The following is a 27,349-nucleotide window of genomic DNA, read 5'->3' as shown; positions in this document are numbered from 1 at the left end:
ATTCCACTGATGTATGAGAACAACAGTTTATCTTTCCTTCATATATTTCTATTTTTCTCTTCTTCAAATCACTGTTCTATTGAACATCTTTGTAGTGTATCTTTGTGACAAAGAAAATAGCATGAGTATGATTAAGGAACCTAAAATGGAGCCAAGAGGCCACCTCAGCTTGAGGTGGAGCACATCTTGGCTAGGAACACTCTGAACTTTTGCTAAACTTTCACATTCAGCCAAGCTTCAGCCAATCACGGGCTGCCAATTGATACACCGTGCCCATATAAGGCAAATGCCTCATCACACAATGCCAAATAAGGCAAATACTGAGCTGTAACCAATCATGATGTTTCTGAATGTCGCTTGTTCCTTCTCTCTAGCTATAAATATGACCTGTACGTGTGGTGGGGTAGAGCATTCTGAATGGTCCAGACTGCTGCCCAATTCTAGAATCCTTTATCAAGTTCTCAAATAAACTTTCTTTCATATCCCAACCAGGTGGTTGTTTACTTTGGTTGATACTTGTAAACATGTGCTAGTTTTCTCTAGGCCAGATATCTAGAAATCAAGTTGCAAGATTGCTCAGTATGCAAATATTCACTTTACTAAATACTGCCTTACAGCTTTCCTAAGTTATTATGTCAATTTATATTCTCAAAAGTTCTTGTTTTTTCCATACTCTTGACAACATTTGGTGTTATCAGATGTCTAACAGTTAGCCATTCTCAGGAGTACTAACTGAAATCTCATGGGATCAATTTTCATTTCTCTGATTCTATGGAAGATGAGCATATATTTACTGGCTTTGGGTGTCTTCTGGGAATTGTCCATTTACATCTTTTGCCCATTTTCCAAATGGGTTGTTTTAACTTTTTCTTATTAATTTGTAGTATTACAAATATTTTTGCATATTTGGTGTACCAATCATTTGTAGCTATGTGCATTACAAATATTTTTTCCCAATCTGTGTTTCTGTTCTTAATTCCGGTCTTTTCTTTATGGTTAGTACTTCATAGTATCACCTGATATTTTATTACTTATGCACACCGTCCTTGAGGCAGACTGCCCGGGGTTCAAATCCTGACTCTACCTCTTAGCAGCCCTGTTGGCCTTGTACAAATTTACTTTGTGCCTCAATTTCTTCCTCTATAGAAAGGGAATAACACCAATACCTACGGTTGTGAGGATCAGATTAATTAATACATATAAAGCACTGAGAACAGTGTCTAGCACATAGTAAGCTCCCAACAAATATACCATTGTTAACATTATTCATAATTAACTCAACTATTCTTGGCCCTTTACACACTTTTAGATGACTTTTAGCATCAATTCGTCACATTCCATGAAAAACCCTATTGGGATTTTGATTTAAATCACATTAACACCTCACAAACTACACCTTACAATTACAAAGGGAAAAGTGTACCTTCACAATGAAGAGATCTAGTATTCACCCTTAACCAATCAAGTGATTGAATGTCGCATCACCAAGGTGAGACAACCTAACACATGCCTCTTGCTGTAATACAGTAAGAAGTATAAGCATCACCTGTAAAATATTCTTGCCAAAAATATCTAACCTAAACTTCATCAAGCATGTAGACTTAACTCCAATTCGCAGGAAATACGGGGATAGGGCAGAGTTAAACTACACAAGAAACAATCAAACAAACCCAGAATGTGGAGTATTCTACAAGACAATGTCCTGGTCTCTGAAAAAGTCAATGTCATAAGGAAGAAAAGTGGCAGGTTGTTATATATTATAGAGACTAAGGAGATATGACAGCCATATGTATACCTGGTGTTAAACTCTAGTTTTGGAGGGTGCTGTGAAAGTAATTTGGGGCATAATAGGAGAATGATATTAGATCATATTAAGGAATTATTGTATGATCTTCTCATGTACAATAATGGTATTGTGGTTATGTGGTCCTTATTCAAAGGAGAAACACACTGAAGTATTTAATGTCCACGACTTAATTTCAAATGGTACAGCAAAAATAAAAAGAACAGATGATAAACCAAAAAATGGCAAAATATTAACAATTTTGAATCTAAGTGGTGTGTATATGATGTTCATTTTAAGTGTTCTTCCAAATTTTCTGTATTTTATTTTTTTCATGATAAAAAGCTGTAAAACAAAAATTGCCTTAAGTTCATGGATTGATTTGCAGGAATGTCCCACATATACAGTATCTACAATCTATGGAGCTTTCTGTTTATTCGGATCTTCTTTTATGCCCTTCAATAAAGTTTTATAATTTTCTCCATAAAGGCTCTTCATATATTTGTTCAACTTATTTCAAGATAGCTCATGAATGTGTTGCTTTTCTAAATGGTATCTTTTTAAATTGCCTTTTGCATATTAGTCAAGTGAACTACCTGAATATTTTGTTGATTTGTTACAATACCTACTCCCCTTTAACAGCAGAACTACCCAAAACAATTCAAATAAGCCAAAACCCAAAGCTTATATAGCTCCCTCAGAAAACTGCCTTTTTTAAAGACTTAATTTTTTTTAGAGCACTTTAATTTTTCACAGCAAAACTGAGCTGAAGGTACAGAGATTTCCCATACACCCTCAGCCCTCACAAATGCACAGCATTCCCCATTATCAACATCCCCCACCAGAGCAGAACGTTTGTTACAATTCATGAACTTACACTGGCACATCACAGTCACCCAAAATTCACAGTTTAACATTAGGGTTCGCTTTTGGTGTTTTACACTCTATGGGTTTGGACAAATGTATAATGATATGTATTCACTATTATAGTATCATACAGAGTAGTTTTGTACCCTAAAAATCCTCTGTGCTTTGCCTGTTTGATCTTTTTTTACTGTCTCCCTAAGTTTGCTCTTTTCCAGAATGTCATATAGCAGTAATCATATAGTATGTGGCCTTTTCAGATTGGCTTCTTTCACTTAGCAATATGCATTTAAGGTCACTCCATGTACTTTCATGGGTTGGTAGCTAATTTCTTTTTAGCTAAATAATATTCCATTGTCTGGATGTACCATAGTTAATTTATCTATTTACCCACCAAATGACATCTTGGTTGCTTCCACATTTTGGCAATTACGAATAAAGCTGCTATAAATATCCATGTTCAGGTTTTTGGGTGGACCTAAGTTTTCAGCTCCTTTAGGTAAGTTCCAAGGAGTGTGATTGCTGGATCACATGGCAAGAGTATGTCTAGTTTTGTAAGAAACTGCCAAACTGTCTTCCAAAGAGGCTTTACCGTTTGGCATTTTCTACCAGCAATGAATGAAAATACCTGTTGCTCCACATCCTTGCTAGCATTTGATGTACTCAGTGTGGCCCCTGCACACTAAATGCCAGTTGAACCCCCTCCTCACTACCCCATATTCCTATGACAACCAAACACACTACAACCGGTGGTCATTATCTTCTGAGAAGTTAAACAAATTAATTTGTGAAACCAGCTGTGAGGGGCCTTACCACATGCCATGATTCAGTGGCGCAAAATCAACCTGAAAAACTAAGAATGTAGAAAGCATAGGTTTTACCAATATCTCAGGATATGCTTTTAGAAAAAACTAAAATCTTTCCTAATGCAATAAAAATGAACCAAGAAATGGTAACACATCTAATTTCCTCTGTTGGCTTATTTTGAGTTGACACTGCTCAGCCAAAGAGCATCTCAATCTAGATTCCTCTACTCCTTCCAAAAGATTTCCTCTAAGCATCTTTCCATAGAAGGTGCCAAGTCCAACTTGTTGGAAAAAAGGAATAAAAATGTATTTAATATTAGCACAGGAGAGAAAAAGGGGAGTGGGTGGAAAACGTGCCAAGGAGAGGGACTTACTGGACAAAAGTAGGTGTTGTCCACGATGTGATGTGCTACCACACTGTTCTCGGCAGAGAGAGACATGATGAACAGCAAAGCATCCCGAGCTTGCTGGCCTACTGTCCCCTCTCGGTGAATAAAAGGGATCAGAAGGGAGAAGATGAGGAAGTTGGCAGCCCCTTGGTCCTCACTAGTGTGGAAGAAGAGTTCCAGAATGGATGGATCTTTGGCAAGGATGGAACAGAGCTGATTGAGCAGGACCACCAGCTTCCCCTCCACAGCAGGGGTGGTTGTTCCTGCACAAGAGCTCAGCAACATCATCAGGGGCTTCAGAATGGGCTTGTGGTGCAGCAGAGGCTGGTGTGACTGGGTGACCAACATCTCATACATCTTCAGCTGCTCAATTTTAGTCTCGTCGGTAAATTCCCGTCTCAAGCTCCAAAGGAAGAGTTTCTCCATGATGTTCTCAGAGACCACAAACTCCAGAATTGGCCCCATTGCAGCATCCTCGGCTTGCTCTTCAATCAGCAAGAAGAGCATGTGTTCTACATAATTCTGCACAGCACTGGCCTCATCTGGAGGGATGAACCCATATTTTGCCTGGGTGTTCTTCAAGGGGTCATGCTTCTCTAAGATTTTCACAACCTGTAACCAAATCAACATTTGTCATCCACCTGATGTTTATCATCATTGCAAAAACACACCACAACTGATTTTACCAAATCTTCACTAAAAATGCAGGCGCCATGGCCCACACAAGATACATGTGAGCACTGCATCTCTCTCTCTCTCTCTCTCACATAAAATGAAAGGGTAAAACTATAAAAAGATGTTTGAAGATGTTCGTTTATAACTGGTATAAATTTTGGCAACCTATATAAATCAAGCTATATGCATTCCTTGGACTATTACTGTGAAGACTATTGAGCAACGTGGAAAATTGTAAGTAACATGTTAGATGAAAAAAGTAAGCTAGTTGTATATGGTAGATCCATAATTGTCAACTATGTCAAAAACATGTATATAAGAAAAGACTGCCAAATGCCCATCATCAGATGAGTGGATACGGAAAATGTGGTACATCTACACAATGGAATACTACTCAGCTATAAAAACGAATGAAATACTGCCATTTGCAACAACATGGATGGACCTTGAGAGAATTATATTAAGTGAAACAAGTCAGGCACAGAAAGAGAAATACCACATGTTCTCACTTATTGGAGGGAGCTAAAAATTAATATATAAATTCACACACACACATACACACACACACACACAAACCGGGGGGGGGGGGAGAAGATATAACAACCACAATTATTTGAAGTTGATACAACAAGCAAACAGAAAGGACATTGTTGGGGGGGAGGGGGGGAGGGAGAAGGGAGGGAGGTTTTGGTGATGCGGAGCAATAATCAGCTACAATGTATATCGACAAAATAAAATTTAAAAAATAAATAAATAAAAAAGAAAAGACTGAAAAGAAATATTCAAAAATAATAATCATTTCTACATTCAAAGTGATAAGTTCTTAATTTTTCTAAACCGTCAATAATATAATATTGCTTTTTAATTTTAAAATATGTTAAATTAGTAAAAGGAAGCCTGACTACTCGTGTTCTCCTACACATAGAGTTGCTTTGGCTATTTCAGCAAAGGAGCACAGCTACCCACACATTCTTGACAGAACAATATCTCTGCCCCCTCTACTTGGATGAGCACTCTCTTCAACCAAGCATGAAGCAACAGGAAGGGTGAAAGGAAACTGACTAAGAACAGAAATACAACCAGCAGAATCAACCTGTTACTGGCATATACGGAAACTAAAAATGAACAGTTTGAACACTTTCTTTAAGCTGAAGAAATTCTGAGAAAACCAATTATAAAATAAATCCCTAAAGTTTGTAGTGATGAAAAAGTATTGGAAATAGTGGTGATGATTGTGAATGTAGTGAATGCCATTGAATTATACTCTTAAAAATAGTTAAGCCAGCATATTTTGTCACATAGACTTTACCACACAAAAAAAAACAGTAAAAAAATAAATATATCCCTAAATAGGTCATTTCACAGCCCTTGTCTGTTTCCCTCTCTTACCATAGCTGGCATTTGAATGCTTCCTACCTCCCCCAGTCCATTGATACTTACTTCTTTCTACTTTGAGACCTAGAAATTAAAACAATTTTATATCTCAACTTCCGTTTAATTTTATGACTTGGAATTTCTACCCATTATAATTTCTACCCAATAATACCCATTCAATTTATTCCCTTTAAAATGTAATTTCTAAACAGCCAAATATTTTATAGATGTCTTTATCCTTGTTCCTTTTGCCTTTCTGACTTGCATGGAATATGTGAGTCTTCTGCAGTACCCTCCTGGCCCACTTCTATGATATGCTCTTACATGTTCTGGATTTAGGTTATAGAATTTTTGCAAGTCATTGGGGAAGCTGGCAAATGTACAATGCTACGTCAGCATGCATGAGCAATGAGGGAAATTTATTTCTCAGGGAAAGGTCTAAGTTTCTCCCCTGTCAGAAGCAGGGCAAAGGAAACTTTATAGACCAGTCAAGTACATCCTTACAGAATGAATGGATTCCCACAGAATTTATAATCTTTACCAACTTCCATTAAAAAAATCAATAATGCTGCGTCACAAAGAAAAAAATCACCTCAACACTACTGAGTTGACATTTTTAATGAGGAAAGCCTTCAGTTAGCAGCTACCCAGGAAGTACATGACCCACTAACTGGTGACCACAGTGCAGCCACTGGACATCCTCTTCTCTTTTGCTGCTCACCTGACTCCAAAGTGCACCCACCATCCTACAACCTCCACCAAGCCCTCCAGAATTCCTAGCAGGCCTGACGACCCCACTGGCGGCAAAAACATTGGGACCTGGCTCTCCCCCTTTCCCTATGCTCTGGGTCTCAACAACATCTCATAGCCTGTGATCCGGGTACTGCGCTGGTCCAAAAGGGGCCTCCACTCAACACCGCCCTTCTCCAGTCCCCGAAGTCCCTCACTTCAAGGCTCCACACGCTGTAGAACAAATTAGCTACACGCTTTATCAGTTCTATCATTTCAAAGTCCACATATTGAGCTTACTTATAGGAGCTATCTTTACAGCTAGGCCTCGGGGTAAAAATATAATTACACATCTCACGTGTGCTCAGACTGTCTAAACTGTCTAAAACTGGGATTGTGCCTTATACATTGATAGTGGTGTGGCAAGTTAACTCAATCTTTCTGGAAAACAATCTGGCAATATGTAACAGAAGCTATAAAATTGTCCCTGCCCTTTGACTTCTTAATCTGACTTTGGGGAAAATGCCCCAAGCAAACAACCTAAAAATAATTTGTTAAAAAATGTTCATACCCATGATATTTTCCACTACCGAAAAATAAAAATATTATTGACCCAAGTGGTCAAGAATAAGAGAATAAAAATCAAAATGGTACATCACCATACAATAGAGAATTCAAAATGAACACTAAATGAACTATATCATTACGTACAAATGTATACATAAAATAATTTAAGTCAAAAAGCAAATATATTGACAAATAGATGTATGATTAGAAGTGAATTTCAAGAGATATAAATGAGATTTTAAGGTTAATTAGTTCTTTCCTGTAAGTTGATCTAATTTTGTAATATAATAAAAAAGAAGTAAGCAAAGGAAGTTTTTACTAATGTCTAAAAAAAGGACCAAAATACTGAGTTAAAAACAATTAGTAACTGGAAATCTCCTAATTCTCAGAAATTTCTAAACAATATAAATTCATAAATATGCATATGGATTTACATTATATAGGTGCATGTAAATATTTTTTACATATCTAAACATATATGTGTAATATACAGCAAAACTCTTTATTTCCATGACCACATATTACATTTTTCTCATCAATTAACCTTCATTCATATCATTTACTCAAATGCATTCCTTTGCAAACAGAACTTTTTTTTTGCTATGAAAACCTTTAAAAGAGACTGAGATTTTGATACAGAACGCAAACTGTTGAGCAGCTTCCATACTGAAGCATTACCCTCTTTAAAGTAGCTCTTTTGTACTAACTTCTGAGTTAGTAAAACATGAGAACAGCGTCATAATAACCCACAGAGATACAAGATTTGTTGCTCATCAGGAATGGAGCAGAAACGTTAAGACTTCTTTACTCATTCCCAGACCTGTCCCCATGATTTTACTGCCAGGAAGATGGGCGTGTTAAAACCAGGGCTTGTGAGTCACGGAATACACAATGCTCAGCAAAATGCTGATTATGCCTGTATTGCCACATGTCCTTCACCTCTCTCCTTAGGTGTCAGGACCCTCCCAGGTCCTCTCCCTTCTAGGCAGACACACCCATGACCTGCTTATACAAGTGGCTCTGGGGACCCACACCCTGTGACTGATTCCTAGCCTAGCAGGAAATGCCGAAGAAGCTTCTTGGCTAGAGCACAACTTGCACTGAAATACCAAACAACTTCTAGCCTGATGTCCCGAGTTTGCTGTCCAAACGGTGTCACAGTTCTTTTGGTTTCTGTAGCCTGATTCCTTATGTGACCTAGACTTTTCCCTATTTTTTTCCTTTTGTGCCCTCTTCTCACATCGCTGCCATCAAATTCCAGTATTCCTGTGCCCCCGATTTCTGGGTGCTGCCTAGCATCACCCACTTACCAACTCTGACCTTCAGTCCCATGGATGCCATGACTCCACGCTGCTCACAGTGGCTTCCCCAGGCCTTGCCCATACCTGTGATATCTATCTTATATTCTCAACCTTGCATCAGATTTCCCAGCCTCAGCTGCTTCTCAGCTCTATACTCTCAGTCTCAGGGACTCAGTTCAGGGGGAAAAAACACAATTAACAAGGCTGGAGGAATCCCAGTAGGTAAGAGAATGAAAGAAAGCAAAATACGCTTTGCCAATATTTCCTTTACAAAACAAGTTCACCTGGTTAGGATGAAAATGCCATTTAATAAACTAATTAACACCTGATAAAGCCCACACTCATTAAGTAAAACAGCTGAGATCAGAAATAGCAACTTAAATGTTCTGCTGATCATAACTAGGCATTTTTTGAGCTACAAACTTAAACAACTACATGCTGGTATGGATGAGTATATGTATGAATCATGAGTCTGGATCATATATAGATCCACATGTAAACTGCCATAATTCTAAAAAGAAAGAAACACACAAAAATCAACAGTGTGAACAATGGTGTTCAAATGATTATTGCATCAATATAGCTACATTTAACAAATTTTAAAGCCATTTGACCTATAAATATGAGGATTATTGGGCTAAATAAGATTAACAAATAGCATATTTCTTTCATTAAGTAATATCAGATATCCTTAGCCCTACTGATGGCCCCATCAGTCAGTGATAATGGGCCTGAATTTCAAATAGTCACAAATTCTAAATAGGAAGTTCTAATACTTCCAGAATGAAAGATCTACATAAATCACATAATTGCACTTCAAGCTTAACACATGATTACCCTGCATGACAGACACAAGTGTTTCTCTGTCAGGAGATTAGCTTCGACTCCACCGCAGTATTGTTCTATGTCATATACACATGCATGTATCAATAGGTGATTATGCTACTTGGGTTAGAGCCTAGTTATTTCAAGAAAGTCACATGATTTAACCCCATGTGTCCAAATCCTTTGGAATGCTAATTTAAAGTGGCATTGTGGAAAAAACCAAGTTACTAAGCAACATTTTCCATCACACAGAAGGGTAGGATTTAGCTACCTTAAGCCAAATTCCATTTGACGTACCAAATAACTACAACAAAAGTAAGTTTCCATCAGTCCTTGCTCATTACTTAACAGCTGTGTCTTCCAATGTGGAGTATTCCCCGCACACCTATTTCTGCAGGGAGACCTTTACCAAGTCATTTCTCTTTATATGAGGATAACAGCCTTACGATATGTGTGCACTTGTACCAGTTGTTTAACATCAGCTCCAGTCCTGAGTTCCAAAGACTTATCTAAGTCTGGCATAAAACAGGATAAAGTAGGTGCTGTGAAAAGGACTCAAGAGTAATGATCTATATAATAATATTCCAGAGAAGACTAATTTCAACCACAGCAAAAATCAGACTTATCACTGGGAATACAGACAGAGGGCTGCCGGCATTTCAACATGCTCAACCACTTCAGAGTCCAATAGAAGCACAAGTTAATGCCTCAGCCCTCGACCTCAGGAAGCATAGCTTTCGATTGCTTTACCTCCTACCGGCAAGTTTAGGGCTCCCTGCAAAGCTGGGAAGAGAGATAGACAGAAATTTTCAAAATGTTAACAAACATTAGTTTACTAAGATATTCAGAAGATTAATCAGAGTTCTCTCATACCTCCCAACTTCTCATCTCTCAAAGGCTTTACTTAATTTTTCTCTGTCATTTAGCCTACGACAGGGCACAGACAAAAGAGTGAAGATGAACAGACCAAGGGAATGAGATTCACGTCCACGTGTCAAATCCATGTATAGATGCTCTGTACTTCTTTAATAGGTTCAGGCTCCTTGGAGCTCTACACAGATACTATACCTAAAACATATTATCTATTTTTCATTATTGTGGAAAGACATCTGAGTTAATTATCCACCAATCTAGATAGTTCCATTTTTTTTCCCATCCCCACCCACTCCAAGATGAAAAAGGTTACTAAATCCACTGGCTTCTTCTATAAATCATCATTACTCTATTTGAGCTCTTTTTCTTAGACTAAAAACTTGTAAAACAGCTTATTTTTGGAGGCTGAAGGTAGTGAGAAGCAGCTCTGGGCTATTAACTAACCAGAAGCAAACTCAGAAATGTGTGATTCCAATTGATTTTTTTAAGCCCACCTCCTCTGTTCTCCTGGCTCTAAAGGCAGTCACCATTTAGTGTTCAATGCTTAAAAGGAGCAGATAGAGAATGAATAGACCAAGGTCCATGAAGCTTCACAAAGTACAACTGTGCCATTAAAAATAACTAGTGTAGGGGGTTTAGTTCACATGGCAGCCTAGCTGAACAATGAACCAACGCTTCTTACCATTATTTTTGCCCTCTCTTCCTTTCAGAAAAAGCAAAGATGCAAAGGCAAGAGATAAAAAATGGCAGCCTACTAGATTATAAACTTCTCTTATAGACTACTATAAAAATTAAACACATGCACACACTTTTTCATATCACTGAATGCAAGTCCAAAGACCTTACTGGTAGTAAAATCTATAATGTTTTAAAACTAGTGCATGTTCAAAGCTGTTTCCTAAGTTGCCTAGGTATTCTTAAGTTGTATTTCATATTTCCTGCCTTTCAGTTCAATAGTGTATTGAACATTTACAATGTGCTACACTCTGTTCTGGGTACTGGGGATTCAGATACATTACATACAGTCTCTGACCTTGAGGAGCTTGTAATGAGGTAGGAAAGAATATACCGCATATATAATTTTAATAAAAGGTGGTTGGTGTAACAGTGAAAGAACACTCAGGGTGATATTGGAACACAGAGTAAAGCATGAAAGAGGGCAGGGAAGGTTTCCTGGAGGAAACGATGCTCCATGTGAGTCCTGGTGAAGGAGAGACCTTTAACCCCAGGGAGGACTAGTCCAGGCAGAAAGAGAGCAAGTCCCTAAGGCACAGAGGCATGAAACATTAAGATAGGCACTGCCCATGGTGGGGGTGGCTGGGAACGCCAAGCAACTTTGCATTTCTGGAAACTAAACGAGAGGCACAGAGTGACAGAAGCCTATGTGCTTAAAAAACCCTATGTGCCATCCTGGCCTGTAGGTGGCCAGGTGCCACTGAAAGGTCCAACTAGAGGAACGACCCAGACAGACGTGGGTTTTAGATATGTTGCTCTGGCAACTTAAGGTTCAAGATGGCATTTCAGAAGGTGAGAGGAAGTACAGGCTAGTGGCTGCTTCCTATAGCCTGGAATCTCCAATGTCACTATTATGGATGAAACTATTCCTGAATGTCTATTCTAGAACTATTCTGGGAGTGTCATGAGATCACTGGACCTGGGGAACAGTCTGGAAGTTCAAGTACACCATCGGCCACTCAAGTTCTGTCCCTTGGAAACCCCCCTGAATCACAGACTGCCTTGATAGTTGGCTGTATAAGTAGCTGCCCATGGCAGACTGTAAGGTGTAAGTGGGCAAGTGGATCTCCTCCTCCACCAACGTTTGCTTTTTAACTCAAGCTCTGGCATAGAAACTACTAATAAATGGTATAACAGACCTTGCAAATACATGTTAATTCTGTTGAATTTTTACTGAAGTATCCTAACAAAGAGAAGAACTCTGGATACCACAGTCTTTTGTTGCCTTCATTTTTCCAAATTTAACATATAAAAAAAAGCACTGTACAGGCCAGCTAACGGGACACTTCAGTAAATAAAATGTTGTCATCCAGTTTTGTCTATGCCACATTTCTTACCAGCCTTACAGGTTTTCTTGGGTTGCCTCAGGGGAACCCAAGGGCTGCAGTCACAGTAGTCATAGGAATTTATGTCAGATTTTAGCTAATTTCTCAGTCCTCTGCAACTGTTCTTCATCTACCCCCAGCCTGAACAACTCACAGCGAAGAGTTAATATATGAAACTCTAAAACAATGAAAAAACAGCATTCATTTTTATTAACCAAAAGTCTCATTCATTTCTTCACACTTGGACCTACATCTCTACATTGCCCTGATTTTTTTGCCTTCCCCACTTCTTTTCACCACCCAAAAAAAGTCAAAACAGAGCATTTCTTCCCAATATCCCTTCTCTAAAATGTTCTCTTTCTCTCTGTCATCAGAACCTCTTTTTCCACAGCCAAGCTAGCCAAAATCTCCCTTTCTCCATTTCCCAGGCTACTTCCACCCACAATCATCCCTTCTCTTGACTTAATTCATACAATCATTATTATTCATTTTGCAATAATGTATCTTGCATTGTCATCTGAATTAGTTTATACAGTACATTTGTTAAAAGCCCAGACCAAAGCTTACACATTCTTAAGTCTCACCTGCAACACCTATAGTGACATACCTCAACTGTGAGCTCAGTAAATCTCTGTTAAACAATAACCACTTTGGCATTCAGAAAGGTAACAGAAAGGTCCTCAAGAGCCTCTTTAGATAAGAGGCTAAGGGCATTTTCCAGATTTATTTAAAAGGAAAGGTCAAGCCTAAAGAAGTTTTTTTTAAAAAAAACCTGCCCAAAGTTAAAGAAATGGCTTAGCCGACAATAAGACCAAGAGTGTCCCCACTTTACAAAAGGAAAGTTTAATAACTAAACACCATTCCCTCTGACAAAGTTATGCTTACCTTCAACTCAATATTTGCCTGCACTAAAAGGAGGGTGCTATGTGTCTATATTGTGTTTCAGATAACCCAAGGAGGTGCTATGTCTCAGATAACCCAAAATGTCTGATAATGTTGAAGTCATTCCTATTAGACATGAAAATGTATAATATAATTCTGGAGCTAATATTTATTCTTTCAGCAACATGAAAGAGTACTGACACATTCCTGAACTAGGACATTCTAACAGCGTTCCAACAGCTCTAGAGAAAATTTGCCTGGGACAGAATTTGACAGGCCAGAGACCCACCTACATATAATCAAGATATGGATGATATATCATGTCTTCGAAGAGTGGTACAAAATACTAAATGAATCACATCACAGTTACCCTGGCAGGAATGATTATGATCAAAGATATTATACACAAACAAATAAACAAAATGGGCCCAGAGCAAAAATTATGTATTAGAACGACAGACTTTGTCAGCCAAAGGAAATGACTAGAGATGAAAATGTTCTCAATTCAAAACATTTCATTATGCACTCCTAACAGTTTAAAAAAATGAGCACAAATAATTAAACAAATTGATAAACATACATGTACTAGTATACAAATATATTATGTACATTATAAACACAAAAGAAATTTTAAAAAGCTAAAGACAGAATTAAGCCTTTTAAAATATTCTTCCCACACCCAAAGGACTACTGGGCACATCACTTAGGGTTCACCACCCCACTTGGGAACCACTGCTTTAAAATACTTATAAAAGTGCAAAGCCAAAGATAATTATTCTAATTATCTGGAAAACTCCTGAATTACTTTCTTCCCTTTACTGAATCAGATGTGCCGTTAATGTCCATAGCAAACCCATTAAAATTCTAAAGGTAAAAAGTCAGAGAATGGGAAATGCACAAAAACTCTTGAAGCTTTACACCGGATAGTAACAAGAAGCTACAAAATATAAACGACCTAAAAGCAGAATTGATTTTGTTCGGTTTTGATCTACACTGTGTCTCCTGTAATTGCTGTGATTTACAGGCACAGTGCTTTAACCCATGTGCTGTTTCCAGCCACAGGAAGGAACTGGGTAGTCATTAAAAAACTGCCACATTAATAGCCACTTACTAGCTCACCTGGGGAGTGCAATGTTGGACAAGTAGTAAAGAATACCAACTTTATTTGTTTTACTACTTGTAAACTCCCTAAGGAAAGGGGCAAGCTGGTATATTTTCTGAACATTCACCCTTAACTACCCACACAAGCAGATTAGAGTAGAGGCACCGAGAAGTTAAAATGAATAATAAAAAAAAAAAAAAAGAAAAACTTTTATAATCAGCTTTGTAATGAAGAAGGCAAATACATTCAGGAGTAGTCAGGCATCTTCTTTCCTTAAATTGCACAGAGACTATCAGCCCGAAAGTGGTAGAGCACAGAGGTCAAATCCATGGGCTTTGGCGTCAAAAGACTAAGGTCTAAGCACTGGCTTGGTTAACTCCCTGGTTGCACAACCTCAAGCAAGTTATTTAACCTCTGTAATTTTATATTCCCTCATCTGTAAAATGAGGAAGCTAAAACTAACTACCTCGTAGGTTTGTGGAGAAGATTAAATGATATAAGGCATTTGAAGTACTCAACACAGTACTTGTTAAATGTTTAATAAATGTGTATTTTAGTATTATTGGAGTTTACGGACTGGATGAAAATCAGCAGGGAAGGGGGAAAGAGAGAGAATGTAATTATGGTCAAGCATATAGCAAAGTGATATAAAAGTCACTTTAAGGAACAACTGCTGTTCTTCTAAAAATATCTGAGGAACATGCGTGTTCCCTAATTGCTTTTGTGAAAACCATGGTTTTAAACCAGATACTTATTCTAGGAAAGCAAGAAGAGAAAGGTGCTTTTCTTCCTATCTGAAAGGGTTCTCACACTATGTTTCTGGAGACCTAGCTACCTGTCACAGTGGTAGGAAACCCTAGTTCAGTGTGATGGAGGCCCCCGGGGCTACTGAGACTGGCAGAGGAGGTGGAATTCATACATTACCTGTGCCCAGTGGTTTTTAAATACAATCATGCATGTTTCTGGGTCTACTCCCTGCAGGCTGACAGCCTGCTGGAGTTTGCTTTCTGTCGAAACCGATGACATCATAAACTTCATATGTCAATGCTTCTAAGTCATATTTGGTTTTTAAGGAAATTTGGTAAGCAGTCACTAACTTTCAAGTATCATATTAGAAATGTAACTTCTTGTTTCATTGTCACCTTCCGAAATCTGTAATGAAAATAACAAAAAATGCATCTTATTATGTTCATATATTAAATAGACACTATTAAATTTAAATCAAAGCATAGATAGACATTCTCAAAATCCAACGCAGAACAAAACATATGCAATAGATATTTATACTTAGTCTAAAGATTTTCCTATTTTTTCTCACCTTGTTACTAAAAATATAAAATAATGATGCTACCTAAGCTACATGCATAAATTAAACAATTATTGAGTTTCTTCTTTCTACTAAAACGAAGTACAATTTCCCAAATTACCATTCTAAATCACTCAAGTTTAGATTCTGTAATCAAGCAGGAAACTATGATACCAATGTTTGTGGACTTTAAAACGCCGAGTAACAGTAAGACCGTGAGTTCACAGTGACAAAAATACATGGCTTGCTGCAACTTGGGGGAGTTATAAAAGAGTTTCCAGCCTCCTGCGCCCAATATGATTGAATATTTTTTTTAATCAATGACTGTCATAATGGAATTGAAAGCATTCTCAGTCATTTGTGGCTATAAAGGAGGTTAAGGTTTCTAGCTTTTCTGAAAAACAATAGAATTCCAAGTAACCTTGACAAATCAGAAATAGAAATGACCCATCAAAAACAAGATAGTGTTTATTAGGTATGAATACAAGGTAGCACGCTTACAAATGAAAAATGAATTATGCGGATAAAATATGAAGAAATCTTGACTACAACAGAGTCAGCAGGGAATAAAAGATATTGAGTCGTAGCGTGTACGGTGAATGTGACCCAGCTGTGTGGTGCTAACCCTCTTACAGAAGCAATAAGATAGTGGATTATCTGACCAGTCTGATCAGCCCACAAAGGCACTGTGTACAGTTCAATTTTTTTTTTTTTTTTTTTTTTAGTGTACAGACTGGAAAGAGGTCAGAGAAAAGTAATTACAATTATCAGAGTGCTGGAAAACAAAATCTATGACAGAAGTTTGCAGACTTGTAGTGCCAAAAGAAAAACAGGGGGGGAAATGGCTATTTTCAACTGAATAATATGAAAGGTATTACAAGGAGAACACTGACCAATTGTTCCTTTCTACAAACAATAAAATGTGAGAAAGAGGGCTGAAAGTGATGATTCAGGTTCAACTTAACGGGTTAAGTTCTTCGTGGAGAGTGAAATTAAACACTGGAGAAAGGTTAAGGAATATTCAAAAAAGTACTTCTGTCAGATGGCAGGGAGGGACTATTCAACATTAAAGGATCTTTTAAAAGTTTTTAGGACATAAGAAGAGAAAACTTGCAAGAATTAATAATTCTGAGGATGAAACACTTTTTAGGGAGAATGGAGGAAGATTAAGATCCATGGAAAGAACAGCCTGTAAAGGACTACGCAAACCATGTACTTGAGGGAAACAGCTGTGTCTATCTTCTGTAACTGTATTTTATTATTAAAATTGATAACTTCTCCAACCTATAATTCCTAATAACCCAAATGTGTTGTTTTCAATAGACATCGTACACTGCCAACCATGGCCCTTTGCTACTGAGAGGCATATTTTATGAGATCCGTCTGGTGTTTGAAAAGTGAGGAGTGGCCGCCCACATATGCAGGCATGCATTCTCCAGTGCCCACGGTCCCCGACCCTCCCTATGATCCTACCGCCAGTCTCGTCATCTCATGTGGTTACCTGGCTAGCCGTTATAAACATTTAAGTTTGCAGCACTGTTTTAAAGGATAAAAGATAAAACAGGATTCTGAATCAACTTCCTCGTCCTAAACACTGTATTTCCATGAAAATGTCAAGGACTTTTATTCAGATGATGTAGTGATAATAATGAAGAAAATCAAAGTGTTTTGGTTTATCTCAAAGGTTAAAAAACTACCAGACTCCTTGAGATGCCTTCCAGCTCCAGGATTCTAAGATCCTTCAAAGGTATGAGAGGAACAAACATCATGCCAATTGCCTTTAAATCAAAAACAGAAACATATGCTTTCTAAGATCCTTCAAGCTAGTCTCAAAGGGAACTTACATGCAATCTTTTCAGAGATGTGAGAACGTAATACAGACACAGACAGGATAAGTATCTTAGCCAGTGTCATGAATTTACAGGTTAGTTTTGATGGAAACAGAATGTAAGTCTCTGTATTCCCAGTGTGCAGGCTCTTTCTAGGACACTATATTCTCTTTCTGCTGGCTATAGTCCCTGGCCCTATTCCCTTAAGGAATCTGTATCTTTTCTAAGAAAAGTGCATCTTTGGTTTATGCTTATCCAATCATAGTTTTGATACAGATGCCTAAAGAATCAAAATGTGTCGTGAATGCAGAACCTACAACATAAAGAAAACTTGGGAGAGAAAGGAGGAGGATTCTGTCAGAAATCAAACAGGCTAGGTCCGAGAAGGAAAGACCATGCCGGAAGATGCCACAAACGAAAACACTCCCTAACACACCTGGAGACCAAAAAGTTGGATATTTCCATTTTCTCTCTCTTGTTCCCATGTTACAGTATCAAAGCACTGGTATGTCCCCAGTGCAATATAAAACTGAAAGAGACAGCTCCGTATTTGTATGAGATGTATAAGGACATATTTCCTCAAGCACCAAGGTCTTCAATACATAGTCTGCATTTTCCTGTTATCAGCCTATACCTTTTCCTTTTTTGCAGCCATTCCAAGCTTTTTATTAAACTCTCAGATCACAGCTAGAAGTCCCAAATTAAGGAGAGAGAACAAAACAAAGCAAAAGGCCGTGAGTAGGTAAAGAGGCTGCAGTCACTAGAATGTGCCTGTGTCACAAGTGTGGCATTATCAGATGTTTCCCCTTTCCTTCCCTCTGCTCTCTTCAGCCAAAAGTATGTGAGGCTGGGAATGTTTCGAGTGAAGCTTGCCGCTCTTGGCACACATCCAGCCTGTTCTCCCCATGAATATACACACTGAACATCGATTCGAATTTCATGCCACAGGGAGAGTTCTATAAACCGTTAGCCCCCAAGGAGTGATTTTTTTCTTTCTTCAACTAAACCACCAATACCAAAATATTCCCAAAGGACTCTGTCTGCAACAGTAGTCGCATGTGGGTTTCATGTGGTGGTTGAGTGTTTTGGTTGGGGGCGGGGCAGGGAAAAAATGAGCTGTCAAAATACATGTACAACAGCCTGCTATTTCAACACAAATTCTACACTGCAAGGACTGAACTGACTATACTATTTCCAAAGACATTACTGAGTGACCACATATATCTCTCATTAATATTATATATGAAAGTATTTTCCACCAATAAGGAAAAAAAAATTCTATTAAACATTGTTGGAGACAGGGATAACTGACCTAAGAATCATATGCATTTTTATTTGCCCTTATTTTTATATCTTTTGTTTGAATATAAAAAAGTATAAGCATATGTTTCCATATAACAGAATTATAAAAATATACCATAATCATAAAAGCTTAGATTGTAGTCATCTAAATCACACCTTTTTCCAATGTAAAAATTCCTTCAACCTCATTCCTGGACAGACATCTGATTTCAGACTCTATGGAAAGCTGCAACACTTAGGAAAGCTATAACTGTGTCAAAATCTCATTTTTTCCTGAATAACTACATTTTATATATCCATCTCTCATGATCAGACTAAACTTAAATTGTAAATATGTTGGCATTTAGTTATATATTATCTCATAACATCCTTCAATTATTTTGCCTGCTTAAATAGATCATTTAATAAGATGAGAGAGAGCCAAGGGAACATTTTTATTAAGGCAAGAGTAGTCATACTTGTAGGACTGATGGGACGGAACCATTGAATATGGAGAATCTGAAGATACAAGAAAAAGGATTTTGATAAAGCAAACAAGAGGAGCAGAAGAAAGTGAGGTCAAGAACACAGGTAAGAGAGCCCTAGAAGTAAAAGCAGCAAAGTCAACTTATTTCATAGTGAATTACCAAATGAGAAGTGATATTTTGAACTTGATGAAAAGACTTGGCGGACCCCCTTCCCACCTTTCTTTATTCATGCCTCCTGATATCTCTCTGGTTGGTATGTAAAAATGGTCAGAGAATTTATGTAGATTGAAAGTAGGAAATGAAGGGTAAGGGCTAAGAGTTTTTAGCTCAGTTCTCTAGGCCTGGAAGTCTAAAAATTTAAAGTACCAACTTGGGAACTTTGGTTTTGAGCTAGGAGACTCTAGTTCTAGCTTTAACCAGCTACTAGACCTTAAGTAAAAAATGGGCCTCTTCATTTGGAACCTGACTTGGGTAAGTAATTTGGACTAAAATATGACTTCTTAGGTCTCTTCCAGCTCTCAAGCCTTTATTTTATGTACTTTATTACAACTGTTATACTAATTGGGAAGGAGTAATCAGATAATCACTAAAGATGGGATAATGGCCTTTTGTACCAAAATCTTTTCAAGAATTCTAGTTGTAAATGGGATTCTATCTTCATTCTCCTTACTATTAAAGCATATTTCTATTTCTTTTCCTTTTTTTTTTTTTTTTTTTTTTTTTGAGGTAGCTGGCTAGTATTAAGCATATTTCACTAAGGAACTCACAGCACAGGAATCAACCATATCAAATATAATCCCATGGTTGGATTTTTTGGTGGTTTTTTGTTTTTTTTTTCCTTCTTTTCCTTCTTTTTTCCTTTCCTGAACACTGCCAGTAGAAAAACTCATTGTTTTAGAATGCACTTTGGAATGCTCTGAATTGGCTGCTATCAAATACATAAAAAGTCTATTACTGTAAATGTGCTTATCATATAAAATTTCTCCTAAGGGTAAAGACTCTTCAAATATTGGGAACACCTGAAGCGAGGCGAACTTTGTGCCCTCAGTTATAACTAACAGCAGTGCGGGGGGGGGGGGATCATTTTGGGTCTAACTACCTGAGACAACTTCTTCTTAGAGCCTAATAAAATCCTATTAAATCTAAATCCTCCCTGTGCTCTAATCCTCTGGCCCAGTTTCCTTTTCTCTCTTGCTGTAGTATCACATGGCAATGCCGGGGTGTGAAAAATAAAGGAAGTATCTAATAGCCCCTGGCTCTCCTGGACCTTGTCCTAAGCCCCCCTCAACTTGCCATAGTTTGACTCTGGCTCATTCATTGTTCAATATCCATCATTTAAGTAAAGCAGTATCTTGTTTTATTCCATCAACTTATAGGTCACTAGTTAACAAACAGAGTGTACAAAAAGAAAATTCTCTCAGTATACACATTCCAAATGGTTTCAAGCTTTGATAAATGCAAGCTTCAAAATAGTAAATGGGTTTTTTTAAATTATTAACAATGCCATGAAATAATCCCACCATGTTTTAGTACCTTAATTTCACAAGAACAGGCTGTCAACTACGTCATGCCCAAGTGCCAGGCAACTGACTGATAAGAAGAAGAAATGAAAAAAGAAAAATTAAAATTAATATTCATACCTGAAATTTGTTTTTGGACTTAATTTTTAAGGCTATTTAGGAAACTAAATATATCAATTATACCTCAATTAAATAAAAAAATGTTAATTTTAAAGAAAAAACTAAACCCCTACTGGCAAGGATTTAGAATGTAAAAATTACATATTTTGAATATTTTAGCAAGTGTTGAGCTATCAGTTCATTGCTGATTGAACAGAAAAGTTGCTTATACACATGGAATGATTGTTGAAACTTGAAAACTAGATCATTCTTGAGTTAAGTCTGCCCAACAATCCAATTGATCACTGTACTTCTGATGAGGTGTACCATCATCCTTTCACATCACTATTTCATTGAAAACTATTAAGGGATAACTTGTTTGAGATTTCTGCCAAAAAAAAAAAACCCATAAAATTTAGTTAAAGTAAATGCAGAAATAGACTATCTGACAACTTCTACGGTGTAGTATTTTAAAGCAGAGATTTGAGGTAGATGCCCTGAATCTTTCTAAAAACATCCCTCTCACACTAAAGAAGTTCTTCTCAAGAAATGTTCCTGGAAAAAAATATGAAGCATCTTCAAAAAGTTCATGAAAAGATTCATATTATCTTTTAATTCTATTTTTCCATGAACTTTTTGAAGTATCCTAGTGTGTAAGTTTTTGACCAACATGTCTAGGTCATTTTCTCTGGAAAAGTAGGTATACCTTTGGCAAGTTATGCTGTTTAGTCTAATACCTGTCTTTAAAGCTCTATCAATCAGAATTAGTTCCCTACCACCAGTCCTTCAAATGCCTTCATGTGAAAATTTGCAGATATGTGACCTATATTATAATCAAGATGATGCAATGCGTTGAAGGGATACCTGCAGCCCCGTGTTCATCACAGATCTATGTACAATAGCCAAGATATGGAACCAACCTAAGTGCCCATCAACGGGCAAGTGGGTAAGAAAATGTGGCATATATACACCATGGAATAACACTGTGCCATAAGGAAGGAAGGAAGGAGAGAGAGAGAAAGAAAGACAAGATCACAATAATACGTTAAACTTTCAGAAGTAGAGAACAAATCAATGGTTACTAGAGGTGGGAGAGAGGGAGGGAGAGGGGGGTTAGGAGAAATTGAGTAAGGGGCACAAAGAATAATTATGATTTGTAATAATGAATATGTTAATAATAATGATTTGATCATCATATATTGCACACAAATAATGAGTCCACACCATACTCCAAAGATATAATCAATAATACTTCAATTAAAAAAAAGGGAGGAAGGGTATGAATGTGTTAAAAATCCAGAAATAAATAAATAAATGCCTTTAAAAAAAAAAAAAAGATGATGCGATGATTACCTTTTGGAACAACAGCATAAAAAACCTACTTTTCAAAAAGGTTCTTCATCCACTGATGGCATAAACGTTTTAAGTGCAATGGGTGAAATAATAAAATTCCATTTACACCATGAATCTCATGAATTGTGGACATATTTTTCTGGAGAGGGGGGCCCACAGTTTTCAGCCAGTTCTAAAAAGGGTCCGTGAATTGCCCCCATTCAAAAAAGTTTAAAAGCCACTCTAATGATGCATTCACAGTAAAACCATTTACAGTCCCAAAACAGACACTAATAGCCAGTTCAAATTCTAAAGGTATTTTTGAAGAGACAGATGTGGTATTTTGTGACTTCTGTGATAACAAAAAGTTCTGTTACGTACAGAGAGGTAAAGAACTCATCTAACCAAGGTCACACAGATATCACTGGGTCTAATTCAGGCTGTCAAATCAGACCCCAGACACATTCCTCTTAACCACACATTCCCCTTACCTACAATGACATTCTTTGAAGCATTGTTTAAATGGTAAACAACTGGAAAGATCCTGTATATCCATCAATAATGGTTTGGTTACATAAATTACAGCACTTCCATATAATGGAGTAGTATGTCACGGTAAAAAAAACAAAAAAAGAAAAAGCAGCAGCTCTTTATGTACTGATATGGGAAGGCTGCCAGGATATACACAAAACAGCAAATATAGTACGCGACCATTTGTGTAAGAAAAAAAAAGCAATGTATTACTCCATATGCTTGTCAATGAGTAGAAGAGCTCTGTGAAGATACACAAGAACTCTACGGTGGTTGCTTCAGCATGGTGGAGCTGAGTGTCTGGGGACAGTCGAGGGAGGGAGACTTACTTTGCACTGTGTACCCTTTTTCACTTTTTGAATTTTGCACCATGTTTATGTACTACTTGGCAAAAACATTTTTTAACTTAACAAAAGCAAAAGAACATCCTTAAAAAAAGGAGAAGTACCTAAATCCAGCTTAAATATAACAATTACAACTACCTGAAGTGTCTTCTTAGTCTCACTATGAAAGGAAAATGCCTGCACAGTGATTATAGCCTGATGGGTGTGAGTAGGGATAAGAGAGTAGCTCATCCAACATGATATTTGATTCAATTATAATGACCGCAAAATGTATGAAAGATACTTAATAGAAAACATACAAAGAAAAACCAACTACATCACATAGTTGTAGAAGTTGTTAATTTCCAATGGGAAAAATATGGGTGGAAATGACACATCAGAAAAATGTAAAGAATTCAGAAGTGTGATAGTCTTATTTTTAAGGAGCACCTTTTTTATAATGGCCATTTTAATATTACTGTGCAATAATACTTATTGAATTAAATTTATGTAGTTTATCTTCGGCCTATGGAGTTCATAACTCTAGGAATTTGTAAAGTTAATGTTCTGCCAAAATTTTTCTCAGTTTAGATCAACAGTTCACCAAATGTGGTCTGAGGAACCCTGAGTTTCCCCAAGACCTTTCCAGGTATCCCAAAGGCTCTCAGTAATTTTTTTCAAGGACCTCTTTAAAAAAAAAAAAAAATGAGTCAAAGTAAATGAAGCTTACTAAGAAGATTTCTCATATCCAGAAAAAAAAGATTCCTGTACTGCAATTAACCGTAGTTATACTTGAGCAGTCTCACTATACACCGCAACTCCTTTAACTTGGCTTTTCTTATAGGATTTTTTCCTACTTACACAAAACCTATTCTTTCAGACTAAGATTTACTCTGAAAACCAAAGATCACTATGCTCCTCTAAATAACTTTCTTAAACTTTCACTTTTAAAAATATTGCACTTAGTAATGGCAGATCTGACTGCTTTAAAAGCTTTGTTTTGCCATAGGGATCATTCTGTGGAATTCTGAAATTGAACTTGGTAAGAGAACCGTTATTCCTGAACAGAGCAGTACTGTACCTCACTCAAGGAAGGTACATTCTCTCTGTGTCCCTTGTGCATGGAGATGCACACGCTGTAGTGCACACACATACACATGCGAGTCTAGCTCTGCATACAGATGTAAATACTAACCATTAGTTACGGCCTTTTCAGAAACCCTACAATAGAAAAAGCCCTGTGTAATTTGCAATTAACAAAGGATAAAGGAGGCTCTGATTTCTGCTTGGGGGAGTCCATAATTTAGGCTTACCATTCTGCACTTCCAAGAAATAAAAGCTGAAACGCCTTATATTAAGCAATTCCTGTCATAGCAAGTATGGTTTATTATTAACTGGATGGCTGCCACCCCTACCCCACACCCCAAGCAGACCTTCAGAGAATGTCCTGATGGGGAGGAAGGCATCAATTTATCTAGAAGCCTCCAGAAGCAAGTGGGTAGATCACAACTCTCCCATATTCTGCTTCAATTCATCTACATTTGCCTCTAGAGTAACTGGCATAAGGCTTGAACGGTTTCAGGCTATCTACACTTCTTTAATTAAAACTTCTCCACTAAATTAACGTGTATGTATCAACGTCTTTAGTACAGAGGGGGAAAAAGAGAAAGCAAAAGCAAGAAAAGAAAAATCAAAGACAGTGTTCTAAATTAAGTTTGGCTTCAGATAAATTTTGCATTTGGCACTATTTCTCTGTAGAGCTGGTGTCTCAGGTAGAGAACAATGAGCAAGAATAGACAAAGGTTCCTCCTTCCCCCTCAAAAGCATCCTGTACTTTAGAGTCAATTAACTTGTAAAATTGAAGGAATTGTGAAGAGGGTATGGAAGCAAAAGAGGAACCTGAGTCGTTCCCTTTTTTTTTTTTTTTTTTTTTGCAAAAATAATTATATATTAACACATACACATAATAATTCACTTCTATTCGATACCCTAGGGAATTACCAAAAATTGATGATCTGACCTAATGCTATTAGAGTAGAATTACAACTTATCTAGGGATTAGGTACTAATGTCAGTGCATAAGGTAAAACATGAAAATACTCAAAATTACTACCAAACATCCCTCAGCAAGGTACTTGTTGGAAACCAACATACTTCATTAAGTGGAGAAACAGTTGAGCATCCAACAAAGCAGTAGGCATTTGGGGTCAAGTTGTACAAAAAATAATGTGTCTTCAAATGCAAGAATTACCTTCAGCACAGCGAGATACCCACACTACGAGAGGCAAGTGGAAACTGGGAAAGCACGGAAACTGCAGGTGTACATGTACAATTCCTCAACAATAAACTCAAAAACTCAAAATCATCTGAACCTTGTAAATGACTGTCCTCCCCCCCTCCTCCCTCCGTCCCTCCCTCTCAATCTCTGATGATATGGGGGGGGGGGTGTCAAGGACATGGAAAGAGTGACCACATAACACTGGAGCTTTCTTCAGAATAACTACCCTGAAGGAGCTTCACAAATATTAACTAATTAAACACCAAAATCTGCACAAAGTTCCAAGAAAATTGTGTTTCTTGCTTTCATAGAACAGGAATGTAATACAGATAAACCATCCAAGGGACAACTTATGTAATATTAAAGATAGATTTTTTTCCATTATGTAAACATGTCTGTTTCTAAAATATTTTAAATTTATACCCACAAATATAGCATACAAACACTGCCAATTAGAAATTCAGTAAAGAATATCATACTCTGTAGAACGATTTTTCAAAGGTGACAAAAAGGATAATGACATTACAGGAACCAAACAAATATATTCGTGTGGGTTTTAGGTAGAACTGATAATGCTAATATTAGTATTTAACCTGACAAACTGAAAAGGAAATTAGCAGCAATAACTTTTCAGCTCTGCCACATAAATTGCTCATTTCTGGGTTCTTTTTGTGAGAAATCTAAAGAGAATTATGAATTTTAAAAATCTGACCATATTTAGCTCGCAAGGCTTCCAAAAATATGCTTATTATAATTAAAGTACATTTACAATATAAGAATATTTACCTTAGCACCAGAGAATCTTTCACATGTTTACATATTGTTTATTGAGACAATAAACCTTTCATGTGTTCTGAGAATTTAAGCCTGAGAGTAAAAAAAAAAAAAATGTAAAAGGACTGCCATGATGCGCGAATTAAATATTTTATACGATTATACCACAATAACATCTTCTTTAGTCTAACATAATCACTATTCTATATTTGTTGGCTGCACAAAACCATAATTACTCGTTGATTTAATCAAAATTACTAGTTGACTTGAGCAATTCAGTCAGCCAGCCAGCCTTCAGGGTAATCAGTCAAATCAACAGTCTATCAAAATGACTAATATGTCTCTGAATCATGTATTAGACTTTCTACAATATCAAAGCAATTCTTACATTCAGTTCCAAAACCTTGTTTCATCTTGTTTAACTCCATAGACTATTTTCCTTGTAATTTAATTTACTCTGTACACAGGTGAGTTATTCCTCCACTCCAAGGGGAAAAAGGAAAGTGAGAATAAAAACCTTTTAAAAACTTTATTTCAAAAAAGTGAAATTTTAAAAAAGTACAAAATTCAATGGAATCACATACTCTGGTTTCAAAAGACAAGAGAAGAAGGAGCAGGAGGAAGAGAGCTGCTTTTGTTTTGTGTGAGGAGGGTATAGTCAAGGAGAAAGAAACAAAAATGGATTCTTATGAATCAAACCACTTCTCAGTGCCTCAAATTCCATTAAAGGCCACAATTCTGTTGATTTGATGCCAAATGCCTCTAAAATGTTCTTACCCAAGAAAAGTGTGTTTTTTGAAAGAACAAGGAAAGCAATACATTTAAAGGCTGGAGAAAATTTTCTTCCATTTACTTGGGTCAGTGAAACATCCATCATACAGAGACACAAACACCTTACAGAATAAAAGATCAGAGGAGCTACACTGCTAGGAGATCAAAGAGCCTGTGCCTCTGGGGAAATCAAACAAGTAAATGTCTGAACAGATCTCCCTGTGATTTCTCTCCTAAAGCTAGCTTATATGATGGAGGGGAGAACCACAAAGCAGAACATGCTATCCAAAAAAAGTGATTAAAAAATAATTCTCGTTTGTCTTTCTCTCTCTAGAGAAAGAATCTTTTCAAAGTCATTAAATGGGATAAGTATATAATGAAAGTTCTAAAAAAGCAAAAATGTTCAAATTATCTGCACACACTAACTACAACCAGGCATATGAAATTATCATATACTCAGAATAACAGCATACGCAGTAGAAATGACAACATATTTAGTTAATGGTTGCAAAAGCATTTAAAGGAACTAAATGTATCTAACAGGTGCCCCAGACTTAATTCCACCTGCTTGGGCTAGAAAAGAGCAC

The 27,349-nt window shown here is 37.0% G+C and overlaps 1 protein-coding gene across 7 annotated transcripts in view; it reads right to left on the bottom strand.

The window, feature by feature from the left end:
• The window catches only part of FHIP1A (FHF complex subunit HOOK interacting protein 1A), a 242,394-nt gene that overhangs the window by 84,191 nt on the left and 130,854 nt on the right, over positions 1–27,349 (bottom strand). For 6 of the 7 annotated variants that reach the window (XM_063107343.1, XM_063107345.1, XM_063107341.1 and 3 more), the window contains 2 exons: positions 15,155–15,382; positions 3,828–4,454 (listed from right to left, as the gene is read on the bottom strand). In XM_063107343.1, coding sequence (XP_062963413.1) covers positions 3,828–4,454; positions 15,155–15,268 — 741 coding nt within the window. In that variant the 5' untranslated portion in view covers positions 15,269–15,382. The remainder of the gene's footprint in view (positions 1–3,827; positions 4,455–15,154; positions 15,383–27,349) is intronic. The other variant, XM_063107347.1, reaches the window with a different exon arrangement.

This window comes from Cynocephalus volans, chromosome 9 (genome assembly GCF_027409185.1).
Source record: "Cynocephalus volans isolate mCynVol1 chromosome 9, mCynVol1.pri, whole genome shotgun sequence".
In the NCBI taxonomy this organism is placed as follows: Eukaryota; Metazoa; Chordata; class Mammalia; order Dermoptera; family Cynocephalidae; genus Cynocephalus; species Cynocephalus volans.
Note: the sequence above shows the minus strand (reverse complement) of the source record. Positions and strands in the feature narration are given on the sequence as shown.